The following is a 25,032-nucleotide window of genomic DNA, read 5'->3' on the forward strand; positions in this document are numbered from 1 at the left end:
ATGAATGATATGTTCAGTTTTTTGGGGGATTGTTTCTCATGTGATAGTGAGGCAGTTACATTTCAAAGGGTGAGAAGTTGGGGTTTAACTCAATTTAGGCTACCAGGCTACCCATTCACAAACACTGTTGATTAAGCGCTTACTATGTACGAAGCACTGTTTTAAGCATTCATTTATTCATTCAATCGTATTTACTGAGGGCGTACTGTGTGCAGAGCACTGTACTAAGCGCTTGGGAAGTACAAGTTGGGAACATATAGAGACGGTCCCTACCCAACAGCGGGCTCACGGTCTAGAAGGGGGAGACAGAGAACTAAACAAAACGTATTAACAAAAGAAAATAAATAGAATATGTACAAATAAAATACATAAATAAATAGAGTAATAAATATGTACAAACATATACACATATATACAGGTGCTGTGGGGAGGGGAAGGAGGTAAGACAGGGGATGGATGCACGTTAGCCCTAAATCTCCTGGTCAGAGCTAGGCTTTTTACAAAACGTGATCGGGTGTTTCTTGAAAGAGAGGCCTCAAAAAGCCAAATCCTTCCTTTTTAACCCAGCAAAATCTGCTAATACAATTAATTCCAAATTGAAATCCATACATCAGTCAATCAATCACATTTATTGAATGCTTACTGTGTGCAAAGCACCGTACTAAGTGGCTGGGAAGTATACAAGGCCACAGAGTTGGAGTCATGTTCCCTGCCCACAGAGAGTTTACAGTCTAGAGTGGGAGGCAGACATAAAGTTACATCATGGATATATACATAATAATAATGATGGCATTTGTTAAGCGCTTACTATGTGCAAGGCACTGTTCTAAGCACTGGAGGGGGATACAAGGTGATCAGGTTGTCCCACATGGGGCTCACAGTCTTCATCCCCATTTTACCGATGAGGGAACTGAGGCTCAGAGAAGTGACTTGCCCAAGGTCACACAGAAGACATTCATTTCATTCATTCAATCGTATTTATTGAGCACTTACTATGTGCAGAGCACTGTACTAAGCGCTTGGGAGGTACAAGTTGGCAACATATAGAGATGGTCCCTACCCAACAGTGGGCTCACAGTCTAGAAGGGGAAGACAGAGAACAAAACAAAACATATCAACAAAATAAAATAAATAGAACAAATATGTACAAATAAAATAAATAAATAGAATAAATAAATAAATAGACATGTGGCGGAGCCAGGATTAGAACCCATGACTTCTGATTCCCAAGCCCGGGCTCTTTCCACTGAGCAACGCTGTCAGCTGTGTGACCTTGGGCAAGTCACTTAACTTCTCTGTGCCTCAGTTACCTCATCTGTAAAATGGGGGTGAAGACTGTGAGCCCCATGTGGGACAGCCTGATCACCCTGTATCCCCCCCCCAGTGCTTAGAACAGTGCTTTGCACATAGTAAGTGCTTAATAAATGCCATTATTATTTTCTAAGTGCTGTGGGGCTGAGGGTGGGGTATATATTAAGTGCTACAGAGGCTTAATGCTATATTTATTTTAATATGTTTTTTAAATTTATTCTTCCATCCTTTTCAGGAAGGTTTAGCAAAACCTCCATTATTGTTTCATCAAATTAAACCATTTTGAAAAGCATTTAATCAACTTTTCTCAATAAAATTACCCTTGAGATTGGGTCATGGATCTGATAGACAAAATAAAAGTCTAACTATTTCTTTTTTAAAATAGCCACCTACCTACTTTTGAGTCATACTGGCCGAATGTAATGTTTTGGTTTTTTTTAATTAGCATTGATAAACTGAAAAACCAAATCTCCCCCAAGAATATTCATATTGATCTGCAGATAGGAAATTTTACTTTCAAAATGTGTGGCACACCAAACTGTAATTTATTCTGTTCGAATGGTACCTTTTTTTATTCATTACACCCAGTGATCTCCTCCACTTCCTACATTACTATGTTTCCATGGAAATAGACGAGGACATGCTCTAAGTAAATAAACCGTCAGAAGTTTTAAATTCAAGTTACCAGCCTGCACTAGCTTCCTTAAAATAATTAGCCCGCTAAGGAAAAATGCGAAGAAATTTGGGGACATACGCTAGTATTTCATGTCCCTGTCAATCACTGGCGAGAGGTAAACACACAATGGAATGTTTTAAATAATATTATTCCTGTCTATGTTCTGGAGTCCAAGAGAAAATATATCTTTGGGTCATTTGGGGCCTATTTCTTTTACCTCTTCAGTCAATTTATCCTGAGAAGGCAATGGTCACCTACTTGGGACCACAGGTGGGAAGGTACAATCGTTTTAGTTCCAGGACTTCACAAGGGCCCTGGCTCCACTCTCCCCTCACCAATCAATCAATCAATCAATCAATCAATCGTATTTATTGAGCACTTACTGTGTGCAGAGCACTGTACTAAGTGCTTGGGAAGTCCAAGTTGGCAACATATAGAGACGGTCCCTACCCAACAGCGGGCTCACAGTTTAGAAGGGGGAGACAGAGAACAAAACAAAACATATTAACAAAATAAAATAAACAGAAAAAATAGGTACAAGAATGGAGTCCACTGTAATTGTCAAAAGAACATCGACGACCTTGGACAGAGCAGCCTCAATCAATCAATCAATCAATCAATCGTATTTATTGAGTGCTTACTGTGTGCAGAGCACTGCACTAAGTGCTTGGGAAGTCCAAGTTGGCAACATATCAATCCATCAATTAGTCAGTGATATTTGTCAACTTGTACTTCCCAGGCGCTTAATACAGTGCTCTGCACACCATAAGTGCTCAATAAATACTACTGAATGAATATTTACTGAATGCTTACTGTATACAGAGCACTGTACTAAGCACCTGGGAAAGGATAAAAGATGTGCTTTTAGAAGAGAACAATATAACAGAGTTAGTAGACACATTCCCTGCCCACAGTGAGCTTAAAGGGGGGGAGAAAGACGTTAATATAAATGAATAAATTATGAATATGTACATAAATGCTGTGGGCCTGAGGGTGGGGAGAGGTGAATAAAGGGAGCAAATAAGGGCAACATAGAAGGGAGTGGGAAAAGAGGCAATGTGGGCTTAGTTAGGGAAGGCCTCTTGAAGAAAATAGGCTTTATCTGTCACATCTGAAGAGGGAGGGCATTCCAGGCCAGAGGCGGGTCATGGGTGAGAGTTAAGAGGGGAGATAGATGGGATCAAGGTACACAGTGTACATTGGCGCCTTTAAGTTTAAATTTAAATTTAAATTAAAGCAAAGTCTGTGGGCTGGGTTGCAATAGGAGTTAGTGAGGTGCCGGAGGGTGGGGTGAGCTAATTGCGCACTTCAAATCCAGTGGTAAGGAGTTTCTATCTGAAATTGGGGTGGGCGGACAGCCAGTGAAGTTTGCTGATGAGAGGGAGATGTGGACTGAACATTTTTGTGGAAAAATGATCCAGGCAGCAGGATGAAATATGGGCTGGAGACTGAAGAAACAGGAGGCTGGGAGGTCAGCAAGAAGGCAGTCTTCAGAGTAAAAAAAAAAATACGTCGTATGTGTTAAGCGCTTACTATGTGTCAAGACGCACTGTTCTAAGTACTGGGGTAGATACAAGGTAATCAGGTTGCACACAGCCCCTGTCCCACAAGGGGCTCACACTCTTATCCCAGTTTTCAACAGATGAGTTAACTGAGGCACAGAGAAGCTACGTGACTTGCCCAAGGTCACACAGCAGACATGAGGCGGAACTGAAATTAGAACCCAGGTCCTTCTGACTCGCTGCTTCTTGGGAGGACAGGATAATAATAATACGATGGCATTTATTAAGCACTTACTATGTGCAAAGCACTGTATTAAGCACTGGGGAGGTTACAAGGTGATCAGGGATAAGTGTCTGGATCAGCGTAGTGGCCGTTTGGATGGAGAGGAGAGGGTGGATTTTAGCACTGGTGTGAAGGTAGAACCAACAGAATTTGGTGACAGATTGAAAATGCAGGTGGAATGAGAGAGCTGAGTCGGGAACACCACCAAGGTAACTGGCTTAAGAGATAAGGAGAAGAGTGGTATTGTCTACAGTGATGGGAAAGACGAGGGAGGACAGGGTTTGGGTGGGAAGACAAGGAATTCAGTTTCGGGCATGTTTAGTTTGAGGTGTCCGTGGGATGGACACCCAGGTAGCGATGTCTTGAAGGCAGGAGGAAATGGGAGATCGCAGGGAAGGAGACAGGTCGGGGATGAGACGGAGATTTGGGAATCTTCTGCATAGGGATGATAGATAGAGAAGCAGCGTGGCTCAGTGGAAAGAGCATGGGCTTGGGAGTCAGAGGTCATGGGTTCTAATCCCGGCCCCGCCACTTATCAGCTGTGTGACTTTGGACAGGTCACTTCACTTCTCTGGGCCTCAGTTACCTCATCTGTATAATGGGGATTAAGACTGTGAGTCCCATGTGGGACAACCTGATCACCTTGTGTCTCCCCCAGCGTTTAGAACAGTGCTTTGCACATAGTAAGCGCTTAATAAATGCTATCATTATTATTATTATTAAGTGAGTTCTCCAAGGGATTGGGTAAAGAAGGGGACCTAAAACTGAGCCTTGAGGAAACCCTACTGTCAGAGGGTGGGAGGCAGAGGAGGGGCAGTCGAAGAAACTGAGAAGGAGAGGTCAGAGAGATAGGAGAAGAATAAAGAGAGGGCAGTGTCAGTGATGCCAAGGTTGGATGAAATTTCAAGGCGAGGGGGTGGTTTTAAAGAGCTGTGTTAGCAGCATGGCTTAGTGGAAAGAGCACGGGCTTGGGAGTGAGAGGACGTGGATTCTAATCCCGGCTCTGCCAGTAGTCTGCTGTGTGACCTTGGGCAAGCCACATAATTTCTCCGTGCTTCAGTTACCCCACCTGCAAAATGGGGATTAAGACTGCGAACCCCGCGTGGGACAACCTGATTACCTCGTCTCTACCCCCAGAGCTTAGAACAGTAGTTGGCACTTAGTAAGTGCGTAACAAATACCATTATTGTTATCGTCTACAGCGTTGAAGGCAACTGAGAGGTCTAGGAGAATTAGGACTTCCCAAGCGCTTAGTACAGTGCTCTGCACACAGTAAGCACTCAATAAATACGATTGAATGAATTAGGATAGAACAAAAGCCATCAGATTTGGCAAGAAGGAGGTCATCGGTTACTTGAGGCAGTGTTGTTTCTATTGAGTGAATGGGGCAGAAGCCAGACTGGAGGGGATCTAGGAAAGAATTGGAGGAGAGGAACTGGAGAGGCAAGATGTTTACACCCATTGTCTCCACTCCATCAGATATGAGATCCCCAAATTCATTCATTCATTCAATTGTATTTACTGAGCACTTGCTGTGTGCAGAGCACTGTACTAAGCACTTGGGAAGTACAAGTTGGCAACATATAGAGATGGGCCCTACCCAACAATGGGCTCACAGGGGGTTGTTTGCATGAAGCAAGTTTTACCTTTTCCTTTTGTCCCAAATATTTTCCCCTCCTCACCTTCCCAGCTCCCGCACCCCACCTCAATCACTTTCTCCTTCTTCTTGGTCATTTCTCGAGAGAAGATTATCTCCTTGCTTCAAATCTACCCCTCTACCTGCAACTCTGACCAATCCTTTTTCAGCGTATGTCCACTTTTCTTGCCTTTCTGACCAGCATTTTCAATCACTCACTTTCTGTTATATCTCTCCTAACTTAAAAACACTTTCTCTGGATCACAATGTAACATCTAATCAGTGTACCGTATCATTCCTCCCATTTGGTCCAAACTCCTCACTTAGGTTGCATATATCCACTGCTTCCTTTCTCCAGCTTCTTTCTCCAACTTCTTTCTTTGATACCCCACAATCTGGCTTCACCCGTCTTCACTCCACTGAGACTCTCCTAGGTCACCAAACAGACTCTTATCTATTCCCTTCTGCATCTCCTTTCCCTCTCAGGTGCCAACAAAACTCTAGATCATTCCCTCCTCACAGAATTACTATCTCCCGGAAGCGCTGAACAAAGCATTTGGAAAAGAACAATACAATAAGAAGTTAAGAATAAGAATACAATACAAAATTACAATAAGAAGAAGGAACTCAGTCCCTGAATTCAAGGAGATTCCAATCCAAAGTCCAAAAAGAGATAGATGTCAATAGCAGCATGTGAAGTGGCCCGGACCACTGCCAAGAACAATCCCTTGGGAATCAGAGGACGTGGGTTCAAATCTTGGCTCAACGGTTATTTGCTGTGTGATTTTTGAGCAACTCACTTAACTTCTCTGTGCCACAGTTACCTCACTTGTAAAATGGGGATTAAGACTGTAAGCCCCAAGTGGGACAGGGACTGTGTCCAACCTGATTATCTTGTATCCACCCCAGTGGTTTGAACAGTTCTTGTTACATAGTAAGCATTTACCAAATACTATAATTATTAATAACAAAATATTAAGAACTGGGACAGGGAGGGAGGCCGTTCTTTGGGGTAACCAAGAAACTGAAAGCCTGAAGGACAACGTAACCTAGTGCCTGAAGTCCGCAGTGGGAATAAAACTGAAAATATCAATATTATGGATCAAGGAGGGAACTATATTGCTCTCTAAACAACTGAAACAAGGTACTAATTTGCAAAGGAAGAAAAGAAAAACCTATAGAATTAAAATACCTTCCGTTGAGCTGATGCGAGAGCATTTATGAAAATATTCCATCACAGATATAGTGGCCTTAAGAATTTAAATATCCACATTTAAAAATCCTTACGGCTATCAACTGCACTTGAGGCAGATGTTATTCCCAGACTTTGAAAGGAGAAACTGAGATAAGAAGAACAGAACTGAATTTCTCACTGCTTCCTAAGCTATAGAGATATAAGCGTGGGAAAGAACATGGGGCAACTGAGGGTTCTCATTTCTACTTCCAAAACAGCAGAAGAAAATAAAGGATATGTTGCCTGGTAACACCAGATTCACCTAAATCACTGAGAAAAATGAGTGTAAAGCAGCAGATTTTTTGTATTGCTTAAAGATTCCCTTTAACACAGCTCTGTAAGGTTATTATTGTAACTCGGTATTGATATATGTGGGACAGGGATTTTGCCCAAATAGATTATCTTGTATTTACTCCAGTGGTGGTCACAGTCCTTGGCACTTAGTAAGTACGTAGCAAATACCATAGTAATTATTTACTATTAACAGTGTTTTATCACCTTTTTAAATCATTTATTCATTTGAAAGGCCCCAATGTAAGCCCAGTAACATGTGCTACAGTCTTTGAATTACAGATTCTCCCATCAGGAATGACATATGAGATTTGATCTGGAGACTTCCAAACTGAGAACCCATGTAGAACAATAACAGAAACTATATATATTAAGCACCAAGAGTCTGGGAGTCTGACGATGCGGGATCTAATCCTGGATCTGCCAATTATTAATATTAATATTAATTTTGTGAGTACTGGGAAACATAAAAGAAATTATTTTAGTGCTAGAAGTTGGCACAGAACCACTCAGACCTTCTCAACTCTGCCAGTTGTGTTTCCAGTAGGGAACCAAGAGCCACAGGCAATCAGGATAATGGAAAGCAGGACACTGGAAAATCCATATACAGTCTTGGATGGTGTCAGCCACAGGTAGAGCCAGGGGCAGAAGTCAGGTCTTAATTCCACTGAGCCAAGAGCGGGGCTTGAGCTTTGAATAATTTGGGGAGAGGAGAAGTTCCAGAACACTCGATCCTATCAGTGCCACGATCGATAATAGCTCACGCAATGATGGAAAACAAAATGGTAAAAAAAGCGTAATTGTTCTGAAGTAAAAGGCGGTGAGGTATTCTCCCATCAGGAGCTACTGCCTTTGACACTTTTGACCACCTTCTTTTCCTTGAAACTTTATCCCAACCTTGGCTTCGCTAACCTGCGGAACTCCATAAACACCAGACTGCTACTGCTACTAGAGAACCAGCGTGTCTCAGTGGAAAGAGCCCGGGCTTTGGAGTCAGAGGTCGTGGGTTCAAATCCCAGCTCCGCCAATTGTCAGCTGGGTGACTTTGGGCAAGTCACTTAACTTCTCTGGGCCTCAGTTCCCTCATCTGTAAAATGGAAGCTAAGATGGTGAGCCCACGCGGGACAAACCGATCACCTTGTATCCCCCCAGGGCTTAGAACAGTGCTTGGCACATAGTAAGCACTTAACGAATGCCATCATTATTATTATTATTATTATTATTACTCTTCCCCACCTTACAGCCTTATTAAGGTCACAGAGAAGCAGTGTGGTCTAGTGTGGTGGTAAGGGCACGTGTCTAGGAGACAGAAGGATCTGGGTTCTAATCCCGGCTCCCCAACCTGTCTGTTGTGTGACCTTGGGCAAGTCATTCAACTTCTCTGTGCCTCAGTTACCTCATCTGCGAAATGGGGACTCAATCCTACTCCCTCCTACTTAGATTGTGAGCCTCATGGGGGACAGTGCTGTCCAAGCTGATTAACTTTATCTACCCCAGTGCTTAGAAGAGTGTTTGGCCCATAAAAAGTGCTTAACAGGTTCCATAATTATTATCGTCATTATTATCTCCTCCAAGAGGCCTTCCCCGACTTAGACATCCTGTACCCCACTCCCCAGCCGAACTGAACTGAACCTTGAGGGACCCCCACAGTTAGGGGGTGGGCGGCAGAGGAGGAGCCCACGAAAGAGACGGAGAATGAGCGGGCAGAGAGATAGGAGGAGAACCAGGAGAGGACGGTGTCAGTGAAGCCCAGGTTGGAAAATGTTTTTGGGAGAAGAGGTTGAGGAGAATTAGGATGGAGTGGAGGCCACGTTGGATTTGGCAAGAAGATCACTGGTGATCTTTGAGAGGGTGGTTTCTGTGGAGGGAGGAGGCAGAAGCCTGACTGGAGGGGGGTAGGGATAGAACAACAGAATTGGCAAACTCACAGTCTAGAGGGTTACGCTGTAGGCTACTCTGTACTACTTTTCTGCACAAACATTCTTTGGGAAATACATTGTTTAATCTCTTTCGGTCTCCCAGAATAGGAGTAAGGCTAGTCACCTTAGTTCTTCAAAATGTCGCCTTCTCACTGGTTCATTTAGCTTCCAGCCTTCACCGGTTCATCCTATATCCACCCTCATCATCGTATCTCCTCATCAGTATTTATTGAGCACCACAATCGGGGAACTCTACAGTCCCCCAGAAAGAAGGGATGTGGTAATAATAATGATGGCATTTATTAAGCGCTTACTATGAAGCACTGTTCTAAGCACTGGGGAAGTTACAAAGTGATCAGGTTGTCCCACGGGGGGCTCACAGTCTTAATCCCCATTTTACAAATGAGGTCACTGAGGCGCAGAGGAGTAAAGTGACTTGCCCAAAGTCACACAGCTGACAATTGGCGGAGCCGGCAATCGAACCCATGACCTCCGACTCCAAAGCCCATGCTCTTTCCATTGAGCCACGCTGCTTCCCCTTGTGACGCTTATGATCTAGGTGACAGAGATCAAACAACAAACTTCCGTGCCAAATGCTAGAGAGCCTTTTCCCGTGTATGCCTAAGTATGTGAGTGAGAGAGAGAGAGAAAGAGAGGATATAATTCAGGGGAAAATCTGCAGACTTTAAGGATCCTAACAGGATAAATTGCCCTGAGTCCAAATTTGCAGGCTGCATACTGAGTGGGTAAATATCTCCTGATGCTCATCTGGCTAGACATGGCATTTGAGGTCCCTGAAGGCTTGGGAACTCTTCCTCCTGAATCCTTAGCTGGTCTCCGCTCTAGGTCGCTGTAATTATAGGCCAGGGCTCTATGGGTTCCAGTTCAACCAGTTCAAGTTGGTTTCAGAGAAAACGAATTACATCTATATTGTCATTGTAACAGGGATGCAATTCACCATGCCTTGTGATGCCTGCTGTTCCGTTTACTCCCTTCGCTCCGTGGCCCTGCTCCACAAAAACTGTAACTTATTTCCTAACCCCTCAAGCATGGAAAATCAAATTTGTCTAAATAGCCTCCTGTATCATGGGATGATAGCATTTTCTAAGAAGCAAAATTGCATGTATGGACAGTATTTCAGTTATTGCAACTCTCCATGTTGAGCATCCTCAGCTTTTTCACGTATCCACAAAAGACAGCTTTTGCTTTGCTCATTAATGATTTGACGAGAATAAGTTTTCAATCAATCAGTTGTATCTATTGAGTACATACAAGGTGCAGAGCTATGTACTAAGCGCTTGGAAGAGTATAATACAACAGAAGAGAGCGCTGCTTGGTGACTCTGGGTAAGTCACTTCACTTCTCTGGGCCTCAGTTACCTCATCTGTAAAATGAGGATTAAGACTGTGAGCCCCACGTGGGACAACCTGACCACCTTGTATCCTCCCCAGAGCTTAGAACAGTGCTTTGCACATAGTAAGTGCTTAATAAATGCCATTATATATATATATATGTATATATATATGATTTCCCCCGATACCTGCTTAGAAAACCTCTCCAAGTTCTGAATTGGCCAGCTAAACACTATTAATCAAATAAGAAAAGCTTTTAAAAAAAGTTCCAATGGTGAAACAGAGCAATCTGAGGATGCTTTCAAGGTGTCCTTTCCTGCACTAGGGAGAGTGGAACAGTGATCTTTAAGAAATGACTGTATCCTACTAAAGCCCCAAACTTACATGAAATATTTTGTTTTGGAGAGGTGAAAATAATTCCTCTGAGTGAGAAGCTATCTTGCTCCGGTTCTTTATTGAAAATGGAAAGCAATTTAGTTGAGTGGATGACAGGGCTTTGTTATAGGGACTTTTGGTTACTCAACAAAGCTGATATCTTTCTTGGCTATCCCAGAGCATGAGTAGCTACATGGAGTGCTAGAAGTCCTTTGTAAGAGCTTTCTTTTAATTTCTTTTTTCCAAATATTTGAGGGCCCGGCATTCTCAATTGCTGAAGATTCCATTTATTCGTGTGAAAGGGATCACTCTCAGCTTCAAACGAAATGTCAAACTGCAGAATTTACCTGCAACCTTATTTTCTCTTCACCCCACCCGAGAAAGGAAGAGAAAAAAATGATCTGAGGGAGCAAGTCATGCTTCCTTGAGTGGGAACACAGAGAAACTGACTCTAAATTGCCACTACTTCCCCCCGAAAGGCAGGAAAGAGGAAATCATTACAACCTTGTTACCATGTTTGACTCCTCTTTGACTTTCACCTTTCACATTTTGTCTGTTATTAAATCCCATGGGCTTTGTTTCTCCAGTATTTTCCAGCTCCCCGCTTCCCTCTCCACCCAAACAGTCACCATCTTTGATCTAGCTCTTTTTATTTTCTGGGTAAACATTGTATCAGATTCCTCACTGATCTCCCCGACTTCTATTTCTCTCCTTTTTGGTCTAGCCTAGAGGCTGAGGCCTGGATCACTTTCCCCAGATGTCATTCAGAACACATTGCTATGCTCCTCTAAAACCTCCATTCACTACCTGCCTCCTTCCACGTCAAACATCCTGACCATTTTTTCAAGGCTCTCCACCGACTCAGTTCTCCCACCTGGCACTCACTGCTCCTCCCAAGCCAAAACTTCTTACAGGGACCAGAATCCAGTTAATAGTAATACTGATGGTGGCATTTGTTAAGGGCTTACTATGTGCCAGGCACTGTATTAAGCACCGGGGTGGATACGAGCAAACGGGGTTGGACAGAGTCACTTTCCCACACGGGGCTCACAGTCTCAATCTCTATTTTCCTGATGAGGTAACTAAGGCCCAGTGGAAGTGACTTACACCAGGGGGATTAAAACCCAGATCCTTCTAACTCCCAAGTCCACACTCTACCCACTGAGCCACGCACAGTACTGTATAAGAAAATCTCGACAGATAACAAGGAACCTCGGCTACAACGGCCAGTGAGAACCGCCAATGGGGCTTCACAGAACTGCTGTCCACCCAGCAGCCATCTACACTGTGGTAAGACTGAGGCCCCATTAAAGTGGATTGGGTGATAAGGACCCGGGGATTAGTAAAAAGGCTTGAATCAAAGCAAAAAATGGGTCGGTAATACCTTTCAGCCTCTCATCTTCGTAACAGAATGGTGGCTTACAGAATGCGATGACTGGATCCAGAGATCAAGCTAAGGAACACACAAGGCCACAGGAGGTACCCCAAAGCAAGAGATTTAAGGATAAATTGACCCTCCCCTCCTCAAAACGAAAGACTGCTACTCTTCACTGCAGAAGCTCTAGGGTCCCTGAAGAGCGCAGCTCGCCCCGGCCTTACTACCAACAAATACAGAATCTCACACAGACCATAAGAAAAAGCCAGTTCAATGAACTCCATGCCGTGCCTCCCACCATTGAGAAGGGCATCACAGAAGACTGCATAACCTTAAATCCAACTTCAGAGGACGAAATCTCCGAGAGGAAACCCACGAAAAATAGAAAAGGATCTAGAGCTGATGACCTACCTTTAGATATCTACAAGACAGGAAGGGACAGCTGCACTAGGTTTTTCTCAATATGTGCAACCTGGAGGAAATGCTACAAGGTTTCCAGAAGGATACCATAATCATCATCTTCTGGAAGAAAGAGGAGCGAGCTGGATGCAGAACCGGCTAGGAGATAATAAAAATATTAGTTGTAGCACTGACGAGATGCCAAACCACTGGGGTAGATACAAGATAATCAGATAGGACAGAGCCCTGGTCCCACACTGGACTCATATTTTAAAGGAGAGTTGGAACAGCTGTTTAATAGCCATGTTATAGCTGACTATACTGAGGCACCCAGAAGTGAGGAGATTTGCCCAGGGCCACACTGAGGAAAAATGACAGAGACAGAATTACAACCCTCATCTCCTGGCTCCCAGGCTAAAGCTCTTTCTTAAAGGCCTCACAGCTTTGCGAGGATGACATCAGTACCAACCCTAGTGCCCTCACTAAATTCTGTTATCTCGGCAGTGAGAGCTACCCAACAATGCATAGAAATACAAAGATAGAGAAAACACATTAAAAAGGCCAGCACCAGTTTGGGCAGATTGATCCCAATGGAAAATCAAACAGCATATCAAGGGAAAGGGCTATAAGGTTGTTCTGGTGTCCTACCTTTTCTATGGCTCTGAGATCTGGGTGTATTCCGGAAAACACAACCAGCTTCTTGAACAGTTTTACTAGGCCAAATACCAACCCCGCTCAGCATCAAAAAGCAGGATGAAATGACCCACAGCAATATTCTGGATTGTTATGAGCTCACCAAGCAACAAAGCAGTGCTCACAGCTTCACTGGGCAGGGTATGAGAAGAGAAGGGATGATCTGAGGACACCCAAGCAGCTGCTGAACAGTGAATTGAAAGGGACAGGAAAGGGACAGGACACACCTTAGCTAGGACAGATGAAATGATTTTAAGATGTAAGACCATCACAGCCTCAAATAAAATGACACTGTTAGAGAACCAATGCAGTGAACACATTAGCCGAAAGGGCAGCAATGAGGAGGGAGAAGGGCTACTTTGCTTGAGTGAAGGCTTGGTGAAAGTGGAGAACTCTTACGAAAGACAGTGTGGTCTGGTGTAAAGAATACAGAAGACGGAGTCTTGTAAGCTTGTTGTGGGCAGGGAATGTGTCTACTAACTCTGTTGTACTGAATTGTCCCAAGCACTTAATACAGTGATCCAAACGTAGTAAGGTTCAATAAATACCACTGATGATGGTGATGACACCTGGGTTCTTACCCCGGCTAAGCCACGTCCCTGTTGTGTGATTTTAGGCAAGTCACCCAACTCTGTGATTCATTTTCCTCAGCTGCAAAGTGGGGATAAGCAAATTATTCTCCCTCCCTCTCCCTGAAATCAGACAGGGACTGGGTCTAATCTGGTTGTATTTTCTCTACCTCTGTGCCTAACACAGTGTTTGGCATGTAGTATGTGCTTAACAAATACCACGATTAACAAGAGGACATTAAGAGAGACTTAAAAGCGGAGACAGGCCCTGTAGAGGACAAATCCATGCACTTAGGGTCTAACTTTTATTCATCCCCATTCCCAGCCCCACAGCACTCACGTCTGTAATTTATTTATGCGTATTACTGTCTGTCTCCCCCTCTATACTATAAGCTCTCTGTGCACAGGGAATGTGTCTGTTTATTGTTGAACTCTCCCAAGCGCTCTGCACACAGTAAGCCGTTAATAAATACGACTGACTGCCTAATCATCTTGGCATTGGTCTTTTCAAGCATCCTTGCCTCCCCTTGAGTCGTGTCACCTTCGAAATTGAAGGATGGATCTATTTCAGGAACATTGCCAGAATTAGACTCAGCACTCCCTCTGAGGCACCTGATGAAAAAACACGGGATTGATATCCTCTATTACGATCAAAGACTAACCTTTTACTGGTTAATGGACAGCTCTTAGAATTCACACAGGAGGTGGGGAAGGGAACAGAGGAGAGATGGTTTTCTCTGTACAATCCACATCAGTAGTTCTCATTTTTAGAGCCAGAGGGTCTCCTTCGGGTGACCTTTTTAAAGTTTAACTAGCTACCCCACAGACAGAGGAAGGCTTACCAGGATAAGCCTTTTGATCCATTATTGTAATCAACCAACCAGTCCGTGGTATTTATTGAGTGCTCACTACCAACTTGTACTTCCCAAGCACTTAGTACAGTGCTCTGCACACAGTAAGCGCTCAAGAAATACGATTGAATGAATGCATGAATGAAGAACACTGTATTTAGCACTTGGGAGAGTAAAATAGAATAGAACTGGATGATGATTTAGTTAAGGCCAGGCAAATAGTAATAATAGTAATGGTGGTATTTGTTAAGCGCTTACTATGTGCAAAGCACTGTTCTAAGCGCTGGGGGGATACAAGGTGATGAGGTTGTCCCACGTGGGGTTCACAGTCTTCATCCCCATTTTACAGATGAGGGAACTGAGGTACAGAGAAGTTAAGTGACTTGCCCAAAGTCACACAGTTGACACTTGGCGCAGCCGGGATTTGAACCCATGACGTCTGACTCCAAAGCCCGGGCTCTTTCCACTGAGCCATTCTGCTTCTCTTTGCAGTGGCAAAGCGACTGGGGTTCAAAGGAATTAAGATCTGATCCTTTATCTGAATTAATGTTCTATGTAACGTTTTTATCTAGGAGGATTTATGTTCTGGGGAGGAGGGGAGTTTGTTCTAGCTCCTCTGAGAGACTAGTGACGATGAGACATAGTATGCATCGTGTTCAGTTTGACAGAGGCCCAGAGTGAAAACACAATTCAGTTCCCAAAACAGTGACTTCATCTTTATAAAGTTCTTTCCCTCTACCTGACTAATTCCTTTAACACATTACATTTGTTAGAAAAACCACTCACGTCACAAAAATATTGTGATGGCTTAAGGAATGATTTTAAGAACTGGCATCCGAAGGAATAGTCTTAAATACATTAACTGCTTATCCTGCTACTCGACTGAAGAAGATTTCCTTCGGTGAGTGAAAACACCGCAAACGGATCGATCTCCCTCTACCCCAAAAGTACCTCAAAGACATAAATAAAGTCCATTTAGCGAAGAAAAAGATGTTATTGGCCATTTTCCTTGGAATTTCAAAGGTCTGGCATACTAGCTGGGTTTGTAGAGAATTCTTTTAGATGACTTGGCACAGCCACACAAATTAGCACAGCCCTTCTGGCCCAGGACTTGAAAGAAATTCAATTGGACCTAAAATAAATACATTCTGGTTTGGGAAAGTATAAGGATTTTAATTAAAAATGAAATGGTTACATCCACTCCAACATGAGACTAAAATGATAAAACGATAACAGCGATTGAATTCCAGGTTCTTCAAATTTGTCAAATACCCTACGGTGCCCAACATTATCATTCCAAACACGAGAAGTTAGTTTGTTCATTCAGATCCATTGGTTTAAAACCTTTAGTTGCCTGTAACTTTGCAGGTAACCCTTACTCTTCCCTTCCTTCTCTTTCACAGACTCAGCCTTCTCAAGTCAGCTCTTAAAATGTACAAACAACCATGTCCGGAACCAAGATATGATAGCTTTATGTCACATCCTGGCTATGATGTATAACGCTTAATAAAAGGCAGAGGAGATTGGGAGAGAGATATTAACAAACGCTACATCAGAGGGCTATGAGGCTCGTCTCGACACAGGTCTTAAATTGGTCTGGTATTGATTTTGCAGCCGATGTTCTATCTTAACAATATAAGAGTCACACTTAAAGTTTCTTGACAAAGAGGTATGTTAAAAAAATCGATAGAGACAATGTTTCCACCAAAACTAGGCTCTGTGGCATGCCCACGTTTGGGGGATTTAATCCCCTGAAGTTTGGCTCCGTACCTAACAGCCCCAAGCAGAAATTCAGTCAGGTGTGCTTCCTCACAAGAAGAAACATTACTGAAAGTGGGCCCCCGGTGCTACCGAATATACTGGGAATTCTAGTTTGGAAAATAACCCCGTTTCTTAGACTAATACAAGTATAACGGTCTATAATTTGGCATATCATTTGGTTATATTTGAACTTCCATAGTCATCTGAAAGTGAGCTAGTTTTAAAATGTTTATCAACTCTGAGGGGTAGGGCATCATTTCTAATTTGCTTCCTTCGGCATCTGGTTTAGTGCTACATGCGCTTGGACAATTAATAAATACATTATGTGGTTGACGGTAGCTGTTTTCTGAATTTACACATTTTCTACACATTTGAAAAGAAGATAATTTAAAAAATGTAGTCAAGCAAATTTGGCAATGTTTAGAAAGACAAAAAAACCCTTGCGAATCTAGCCAGCTCCTATTTCTGCTAAAATCCCCCCCACACGATTCCGACGTCTTTCCGGAAATTTTGCAAACTGCACTTCATTCTAACAACACACTGTTAATTTTGCTCAAGAGCAAGCCGAAAACATATTTTAACACGCTGTCAAAAAGAGATACTCGGAGTGTCGATAAAATGACACTAAAATAAATGTAAATTTAGATTGCTGTCACAAGTGGCTGCTTGGGTTTGTGAGGATGTTAGGTTGCTATAGCATTTTCCATAGCAACTTTGCATCCTATTACATAAATAATCTCTCAGTGTCCTTAAAGCCTGCTAAGAAAACAGGATTAAATCTATTCTCCTATGTAATGATCTGCATAAAACCTTATCAGTATGAAATACCCAGAAAACATAATAAAATGTAATCTAGATAATGGCATTCTTTGCAGTTGAAAGGCTCTGCGGCGCTACAGACTTTATATTGTGCCGAAGGCCCATGAAAGACTCTTCTGTTAAGTGGTCCTTTTTCTAAACCTTTCTAGGTCGGGGGTCTTCATAATCTTTCCTTGCTCAAGTTTGGGGATTAACCTCTTAAACTCCTGTGTTCTGGCCATCACCTCTTCCCCGTCATATTTGCAGAAGGTACAAGAATTTGGAAAAAGTCAGGGGTCAGTGATGGTTTTTTTTCTCATTTCCTGTTGAGAAATGTTCTCTCTAGAGAGAAGGGAGACTAGGCTGTAGACTGTTGATGTAATCTAGACAGTAAACTCACTGCGGGCAGGGAATGTGTCTACCAAGTGTTTTATTGTACTCTACTGAATGGTATAGTGTTCTGCACAAAATAAGCACCCAGTAAATATGATCGATTGATTGAGAATAGGGTGGGGTGGGGAAGCATAGATCAGGTTGACAGCAGGGATTGGTATTCAAAAAAATCACTAGCACCCAAGAAGACAGAACACGCTTGATGAGGTTCTCTAACAGTCTTGAATATGTTGCCGACATACTTCCCAAGCGCTTAGTACAGTGCTCTGCACACAGTAAGCTCTCAATAAATACGATTGAATGAATGAATAGGGCCTAATTCTGACTCTTCTGGCTCTCTAGCTGCATGGCTGCCATGGATTTATGTTGCTCCCAAATGCCGTGTCAGCTTTTCCTCAACATATCGAATGCTAGGGAGACGCCATCCCATCATAATAGTGGCATTTTCAAGAAGGAAGGGGGAAGAGCTGACTATGGAAGCTGAGGAAAGAATCCTTGCTGGAAAAATGCTAGCCAGAATCCTTCCAATCAGCTACTGAAGGACCCTCTCAACTGTACGTTACGGGAATCACGACGTAGCTTCAGACTAATGGGTAACCCATCAGAAAAGATCACTGCAGAGTTAAAAATCCAAGAAAAGTGCAAATTTCAATATCAAAGACAGTCCGTTAACTTTTCAAAATCATTTTGGACCGACAAGACAGCCTAGATCTCTGTGCTAAGCGAATTCAGTTAATAACAGTTGCCATATTCGTTAAGCACTTTCTGTGTGCAGAGTCCTGGGATAGACACAAGATAATCAGATTGAACACATTCCTGGCCCACATGGGGAGGGAAAACAGGTATTAAATCCCCATTTTACATAGGAGGAGACTGAGGCACAGGGAAGGTAAGAAACCTGCCCAAGGTTACACAGCAGATAAGTGATGGAGGAAGGATTCTGTGCTCTTTCAACTAGGCCACACTGTCCTGAAAAATTCAGCAAGATTCTCAAACTATCGCATGACAGAATAGCTGGCGCAGTCAGAGTTGGAGGGGTCCTTTCTGATCCTTTCTCCATCACCCCCGGAGCGAAACTCTTCTTTGCTCCCATGAGAGACCCGCAAGACAGTCCACATGTACTCTGCCTCCACTGAGACATTTTTTCTGGCTGAATATCTATGAGTATTTCGAAAGCACTTTGAGATAGTGGCTCAGGAACTGCCACAAGCAGATGACAGTACTGAAGTGACCCCCCCGCCCGAGGATATAGTCAAATGATTTTGAATCACGTCATAGAATTCGGGCAAGGGAGAGGCTGAAGACATTGGAAGTAAGGAAGCAGCACTGACTTGGGAAATCTTACATCGAGCCAACTGACTGTGAATCTTACATTGAACCAATGAAATCTTACATTGACTAATGAAATTTTGCTACCTAGCCAGCACATTGTCCAACAGTGAACAGGTAGATTAAGAGCTAGAAAACAGAACCCAAAAGGCTAGCATTGGTTTTGGCAGACAGTCAAACAGGAGGAGACAACAGGAATCATACTACACACCAAGCTGATGGTCTAAACATGGCTGCCGTGATGTCCAATCTCCTATAGGGCTGTGGGATCTGGAGCTATTACAGAAGACATATCCAGCTTCTCCGGCAGGTTCAACACCACCACCTATAATCCAGACACAACATCACACGGCAGGACAACGTTACCAGCAATACGGGCAACAGTCAGATCACCAATTTCGATTCTATATATTCAGAGACGGCGCAGGACAGAGGAGAGCCCAGGGTTGCAAGTCAGAGGATCTGGGTTCTCACCTCTGTGTTGCCACTTGCCTTCCGTGTGACCCTGGCCAAGTCACTTAACTTGTCTGTGCCTCAGTTTCCTCATCTGTAAAAGAGGGATTCAATACCTGTTCTCCCTCCTACTTGGAAGGAGAGTCCCGTGTCTGAACTGATTAACTTTCTCCTAGTGCTCAGTGTAGTAGTTGGCACATAGTGCTTAACAAATACCACGTCTATTAATCTCATTATTATGAGCAGCATGGCTCAATGGAAAGAGCTTAGGAGTCGGAGGTCGTGGGTTCAACTGTCAGCTGTGTGACCTTGGGCAAGTCACTTAACTTCTCTGTGCCACAGTGACCTCATCTGTAAAATGGAGATTAAGACTGTGAGCCCCACGTGGGACAACCTCATCACCTTGTATCCCCCTCCAGCGCTCAGAACAGTGCTTGGCACATAGTAAGCGCTTTGCTCTGCGCACAGTAAGCGCTCAATAAATATGACTGAATGAATGAACAAATGACATAATTATTATTATTATTATTATTATGAAAAGAATTGACAGGAGCAGGTTACCTAAGCAGCTACTGCATGGCGAAGTAAATGGAACACAGGCAAAATAGGAGGAGAGTATAAAGAATTTAAAGACACAGTGAAGTGCGGTCACTAACAAAGTGAAATAGCCATGTACTGTTGGGAGACTACGGCAGAATGGACCAACCTATGGTCAGTTGTCTGAAGAGGGGCGAATCTCGCTCAGCGTGATTTCACCGAGCTTGGAATACGCAGAGGTAGATAAGAAAACAGAGACAAACACTAAATACGAGACGAATCCCTCCGCGATGTATCAAGAACTTATCCTTAAGTCCCTTCTAGGATGTCAGCCTGTTGTTGGGTAGGGACCGTCTCTATATGTTGCCGACTTGTACTTCCCAAGCGCTTAGTACAGTGCTTAGTACAGTACAGTAAGCACTCAACAAATACGATTGAATGAAAGAATGGAAGTGCAAATAAGGAGTGTTTTCAACGTCCCTCTTTCCAGCCACCCTCCCATTCATAGACGGTAGCATCATCTGAAAATGAAGGACAGTTGTATGAAATGGAGGATAGCGAACGTCTTATATGCCAAGTTACCAGGGGTAAAGGCTTAAAATTTAGTATTGCTATTTGAATCTATCAATCAAAGGTAATTATTGAGCACTTACAGCATTGTACTAAGCACTTTGAAAATTATAATATTGGTAGACACCATCCCTGCCCTCGCGGAACTTATAGACTGCAGAACTTGCTATTTGAATCAATCAATCAAAGGTAATTATTGAGCACTTATAGCATTGTACTGAGCACTTTGAAAATTATAATATTGGTAGACACGATCCCTGCCCACGCGGAACTTACAGACTGCAGAACTTTGTAAAGGTGAAGTCATCTGACTAATAACCAAAACCTAGAAACTTCAAATGGCTCAAGTGTTAAAAGAGCAGGAGTCTTAGATATTAGATTTTAATCTTACCTGAAGCCACCTGGGAGATCAGCAACACAGAAGCCTGAATTTTTCACTTGAAATCATATTATTTATTCTATTTATTTTATATTGTTAATATGTTTTGTTTTGTTGTCTGTCTCCCCCTTCTAGACTGTGAGCCCACTGTTGGGTAGGGACCGTCTCTATATATTGCCAACTTGTACTTCCAAGCACTTAGTACAGTGCTCTGCACACAATAAGCGCTCAATAAATACGATTGAATGAATGAATGTATAGATGTTTGTACAGATTTATTACTCTATTTACTTGTACATCTTTACTATTCTATTTATTTTATTTTGTTAATATGCTTGGTTTTGTTGTCTGTCTCCCCCTTCTAGACTGTGAGCCCACTGTTGGGTAGGGACCGTCTCTAGATATTGCCACCTTGTACTTCCCAAGTGCTTAGTACAGTGCTCTGCCCACAGTAAGCGCTCAATAAATACGATTGAATGAATAAATGAATAAATACGATTGAATGAATGAATGAATGGTTTCATTTTGAAGGGAGGTCTAGCTCCTATCACTGAAGACCTCTGTGCCCATTTTGTGATTGAAAATTCATGTCCATGGGACAAAAAAATTATTTTCTTCCCCCCGCTATCTTAAGTTTGCTTCGTACTGTGTCTTACACAGAGTAGGGGCTTAATAAAGATCGTATTTCCTTGCATCTTTTCCTTCTTTTTTGCAACTCCAAAACAGGGGAGGGGCTGTTACGTGGAGTCCCACAAGAATTAAGTCTAGCAAAAAGGAGGAGAAGGAAAAAGGGAAGGGGGGAAAGTAGAGAAGAAGGAAGAGAAAGGTAAGATGGCACTTTAGACCATTTCTTTTATTTTTACTGGACTCTCCCAAGTTTTGTATACAATTAACACTCTCCCCATGCTTCCCTACCAAAGAATCTGCATATCTCATTGAAGAAACTCCCCTCCCAATCAATCAATGATATTGACTGAGTGCTTACTATGTGCAGACCATTGTACTAAGTGCTTGGGGGAGTACAATGGAGTTTGTAGACATGATTCCTGCCCTTGGGGAGCATACAACTGGCATAATAATAATGATAATAATAATGGCATTTGTTAAGCGCTTACTATGTGCCAAGCACTGTTCTAAGTGCTGGAGAGGGATACAAGGTGATCAGGTTGTCCCATGTGGGGCTCACAGTCCCCATTTTACAGTTGAGGTAACTGAGGCACAGAGAAGCTAATCATTATTATTATTATATTATTGCCCAAGGTCACACAGCTGACAATTGGTGGAGCCGGCATTTGAACCCATGACCTCTGACTCCCAAGCCCGCGCTCTTTCCATTGAGCCACGCTTTCCTGCTCACCACCAGGTTATAGCCTAGACAGGTTTGCACTTTCCGAGTACGACAAATACAAATGCAAAATACAAAATGCAAAATTTGTAATGTCCAAATACACACAAAAAAAAACCCTCAACAGTTTCCTGCAAAGCAACCCCCTGTTGCTAAGGTGGGGAGGGAAGAGCACAGAGTTATTCTGTCCCATCGCTGCCAACTGCACCCCTAAACCAAACACGCCATCCCAAGCGCTTAGTCCAGTGCTCTGCACACAGTAAGTGCTCACTAAATACGATTGAATGAATGAACGAATAAGGTCAAAAGCCCGGGAGGGCGAGGAAATCACTTACTCCATAAACCAGCTCTTTCTGAATTTAACCCTTCTTTTCTTCTTTGAGTGAGTTGTTTATGCCTCCTGCCGCCATTTCCTCTCCTCTTTCTCTTCTTAACCCCCTCCAATCTGGCTTCCACCCCCTTCCCACTACGGAAACTGCCTCTCTAAGGTCACCGATGACCTCCTTCTTGCCAATCCAGCGTGGCTCAGTGGAAAGAGCCCAGGCTTTGGAGTCAGAGGTCATGGGTTCAAATCCTGGCTCCGCCACTTGTCAGCTGTGTGACTCTGGGCAAGACACTTCACTTCTCTGGGCCTCAGTTCCCTCATCTGTAAAATGGGGATTAAGACTGTGAACCCCCTGTGGGACAACCTGATCACCTTGTAACCTTCCCAGCACTTAGAACAGTGCTTTGCACATAGTAAGCGCTTAATAAATGCCATTATTATTATTATTATCCTAATCCTCCTCGACCTCTCAGCAGCCTTTGATGCCGTTCGCCCAGAAACATTTTCTAACCTTAATTTCAATGACGCTGTCCTCTTTTGGTTTCCTTTTTCACCTTCCACTCTCTAACTGTGTGAATCCCTCAAGGTTAAATTCTGGGTCTCCTTCCGTTCCCTATCAATCAACTAATTCTAGACTGTGAGCCCACTGTCGGGTAGAGACCGGCTCTATATGTTGCCAACTTGTACTTCCCAAGCGCTTAGTACAGTGCTCTGCACACAGTAAGCGCTCAATAAATACGATTGACTGAATGAATGAACTAATGCTATTTATTGAGCGCTTACTGTGTGCAGAGCACTGTACTAAGTGCTTGGGAGAGTGCTGTGTGACTTTGGGCAAGTCACTTAACTTCTCTGTGCCTCAGTTACCTCATCTGTAAAATGGGGATGAAGACCGTGAGCCCCTCGTGGGACAACCTGATCACCTTGTACCCCTCCAGGACTTAGAACAGTGCTTCGCATATAGTAAGTGCTTAAAAATACCAAAATTATTATTGTTATTATTATTGTCAGCTGTGTGACTTTGGGCAAGTCACTTAACTTTTCTGTGCCTCAGTTACCTCATCTGTAAAATGGGGATGAAGACTGTGAGCCCTTGTGGGACAACCTGATCACCTTGTACCTCTCCAGCGCTTAGAACAGTGCTTCGCAAATAGTAAGCACTTAACAAATACCAAAATTATTATTATTATTATTATCAGCTCTGTGACTTTGGGCAAGTCACTTAACTTTTCTGTGCCTCAGTTACCTCATCTGTATAATGGGGAAGAAGACCATGAGCTCTGTGTGGGACAACCTGATCACCTTGCATCCCCCCAGCGCTTGGAACAGTGCTTTGCACATAGTAAGCACTTAACAAATGCCAAAATTATTATTGTTATTATTATTGTCAGCTGTGTGACTTTGGGCAAGTCACTTAACTTCTCTGTGCCTCAGTTACCTCATCTGTAAAATGGGGATGAAGACCGTGAGCCCTTGTGGGACAACCTGATCACCTTGTACTCCTCCAGCACTTTGAACAGTGCTTCGCAAATAGTAAGCGCTTAACAAATACCAAAATTATTATTATTATTATCAGCTCTGTGACTTTGAGCAAGTCACTTAACTTTTCTGTGCCTCAGTTACCTCATCTGTATAATGGGGATGAAGACCATGAGCTCTGTGTGGGACAACCTGATCACCTTGCATCCTCCCAGCGCTTGGAACAGTGCTTCGCACATAGTAAGCGCTTAACAAATGCCAAAATTATTATCATTATTGTTATTATTATTATTATTATTATTATTGGTATTTGTTAAGTGCTTCCTATATGCGAAGCACTGTTCTAAGCTCTGGGGGAATACAAGGTAATCAGGTTGTCCCACAGGGAGCTCACGGTCTTCATCCCCATTATACAGATGAGGTAACTGAGGCACAGAGAAGTTAAGTGACTTGCCCAAAGTCACACAGCTGACAATAATAATAATAATAATGATAATAATAATAATAATAATTGTGGTATTTGTTAAGCGCTTACTATATGCGAAGCACTGTTCTAAGCACTGGAGGGGTACAAGGTGATCAGGTTGTCCCACAAGGGGCTCACGGTCTTCATCCCCATTTTACAGATGAGGTAACTGAGGCACAGAGAAGTTAAGTGACTTGCCCAAAATCACACAGCTGACAATAATAATAATAATAATATTGGTATTTGTTAAGTGCTTACTATATGTGAAGCACTGTTCTAAGCGCTGGAGGGGTACAAGGTGATCAGGTTGTCCCACGAGGGGCTCACGGTTTTCATCCCCATTATACAGATGAGGTAACTGAGGCACAGAGAAGTTAAGGGACTTGTCCAAAGTCACACAGCTGAACAATAATAATAATAATGATAATAATAGTAATAATAATAATAATAATAATTTTGGTATTTGTTAAGTGCTTACTATATGCGAAGCACTGTTCTAAGCGCTGGAGGGGTACAAGTTGATCAGATTGTCCCACGAGGGGCTCATGGTCTTCATCCCCATTTTACAGATGAGGTAACTGAGGCACAGAGAGTTAAGTGACTTGCCCAAAGTCACACAGCTGACAATAATAAAAATTGGGGGATTTGTTAAGCACTTGCTATATGCAAAGCACTGTTCTAAGCGCTTGAGGGGTACAAGATGATCAGGTTGTCCCATGAGGGACTCACGG

At 43.0% G+C, this 25,032-nt stretch overlaps 1 protein-coding gene across 5 annotated transcripts in view; it reads right to left on the reverse strand.

Moving 5' to 3' along the window:
- The window catches only part of ENOX1 (ecto-NOX disulfide-thiol exchanger 1), a 488,154-nt gene that overhangs the window by 85,660 nt on the left and 377,462 nt on the right, over positions 1–25,032 (reverse strand). For 3 of the 5 annotated variants that reach the window (XM_038762016.1, XM_038762017.1, XM_038762015.1), the window contains exon 11: positions 18,959–19,072. The exons of the other annotated variants lie outside the window; for them this stretch is intronic. In XM_038762016.1, the coding sequence (XP_038617944.1) occupies positions 18,959–19,072 (114 nt within the window). The remainder of the gene's footprint in view (positions 1–18,958; positions 19,073–25,032) is intronic. 5 annotated transcript variants of the gene reach the window in all.

This window comes from Tachyglossus aculeatus, chromosome 20 (assembly GCF_015852505.1).
Source record: "Tachyglossus aculeatus isolate mTacAcu1 chromosome 20, mTacAcu1.pri, whole genome shotgun sequence".
NCBI classification, from domain to species: domain Eukaryota; kingdom Metazoa; phylum Chordata; class Mammalia; order Monotremata; family Tachyglossidae; genus Tachyglossus; species Tachyglossus aculeatus.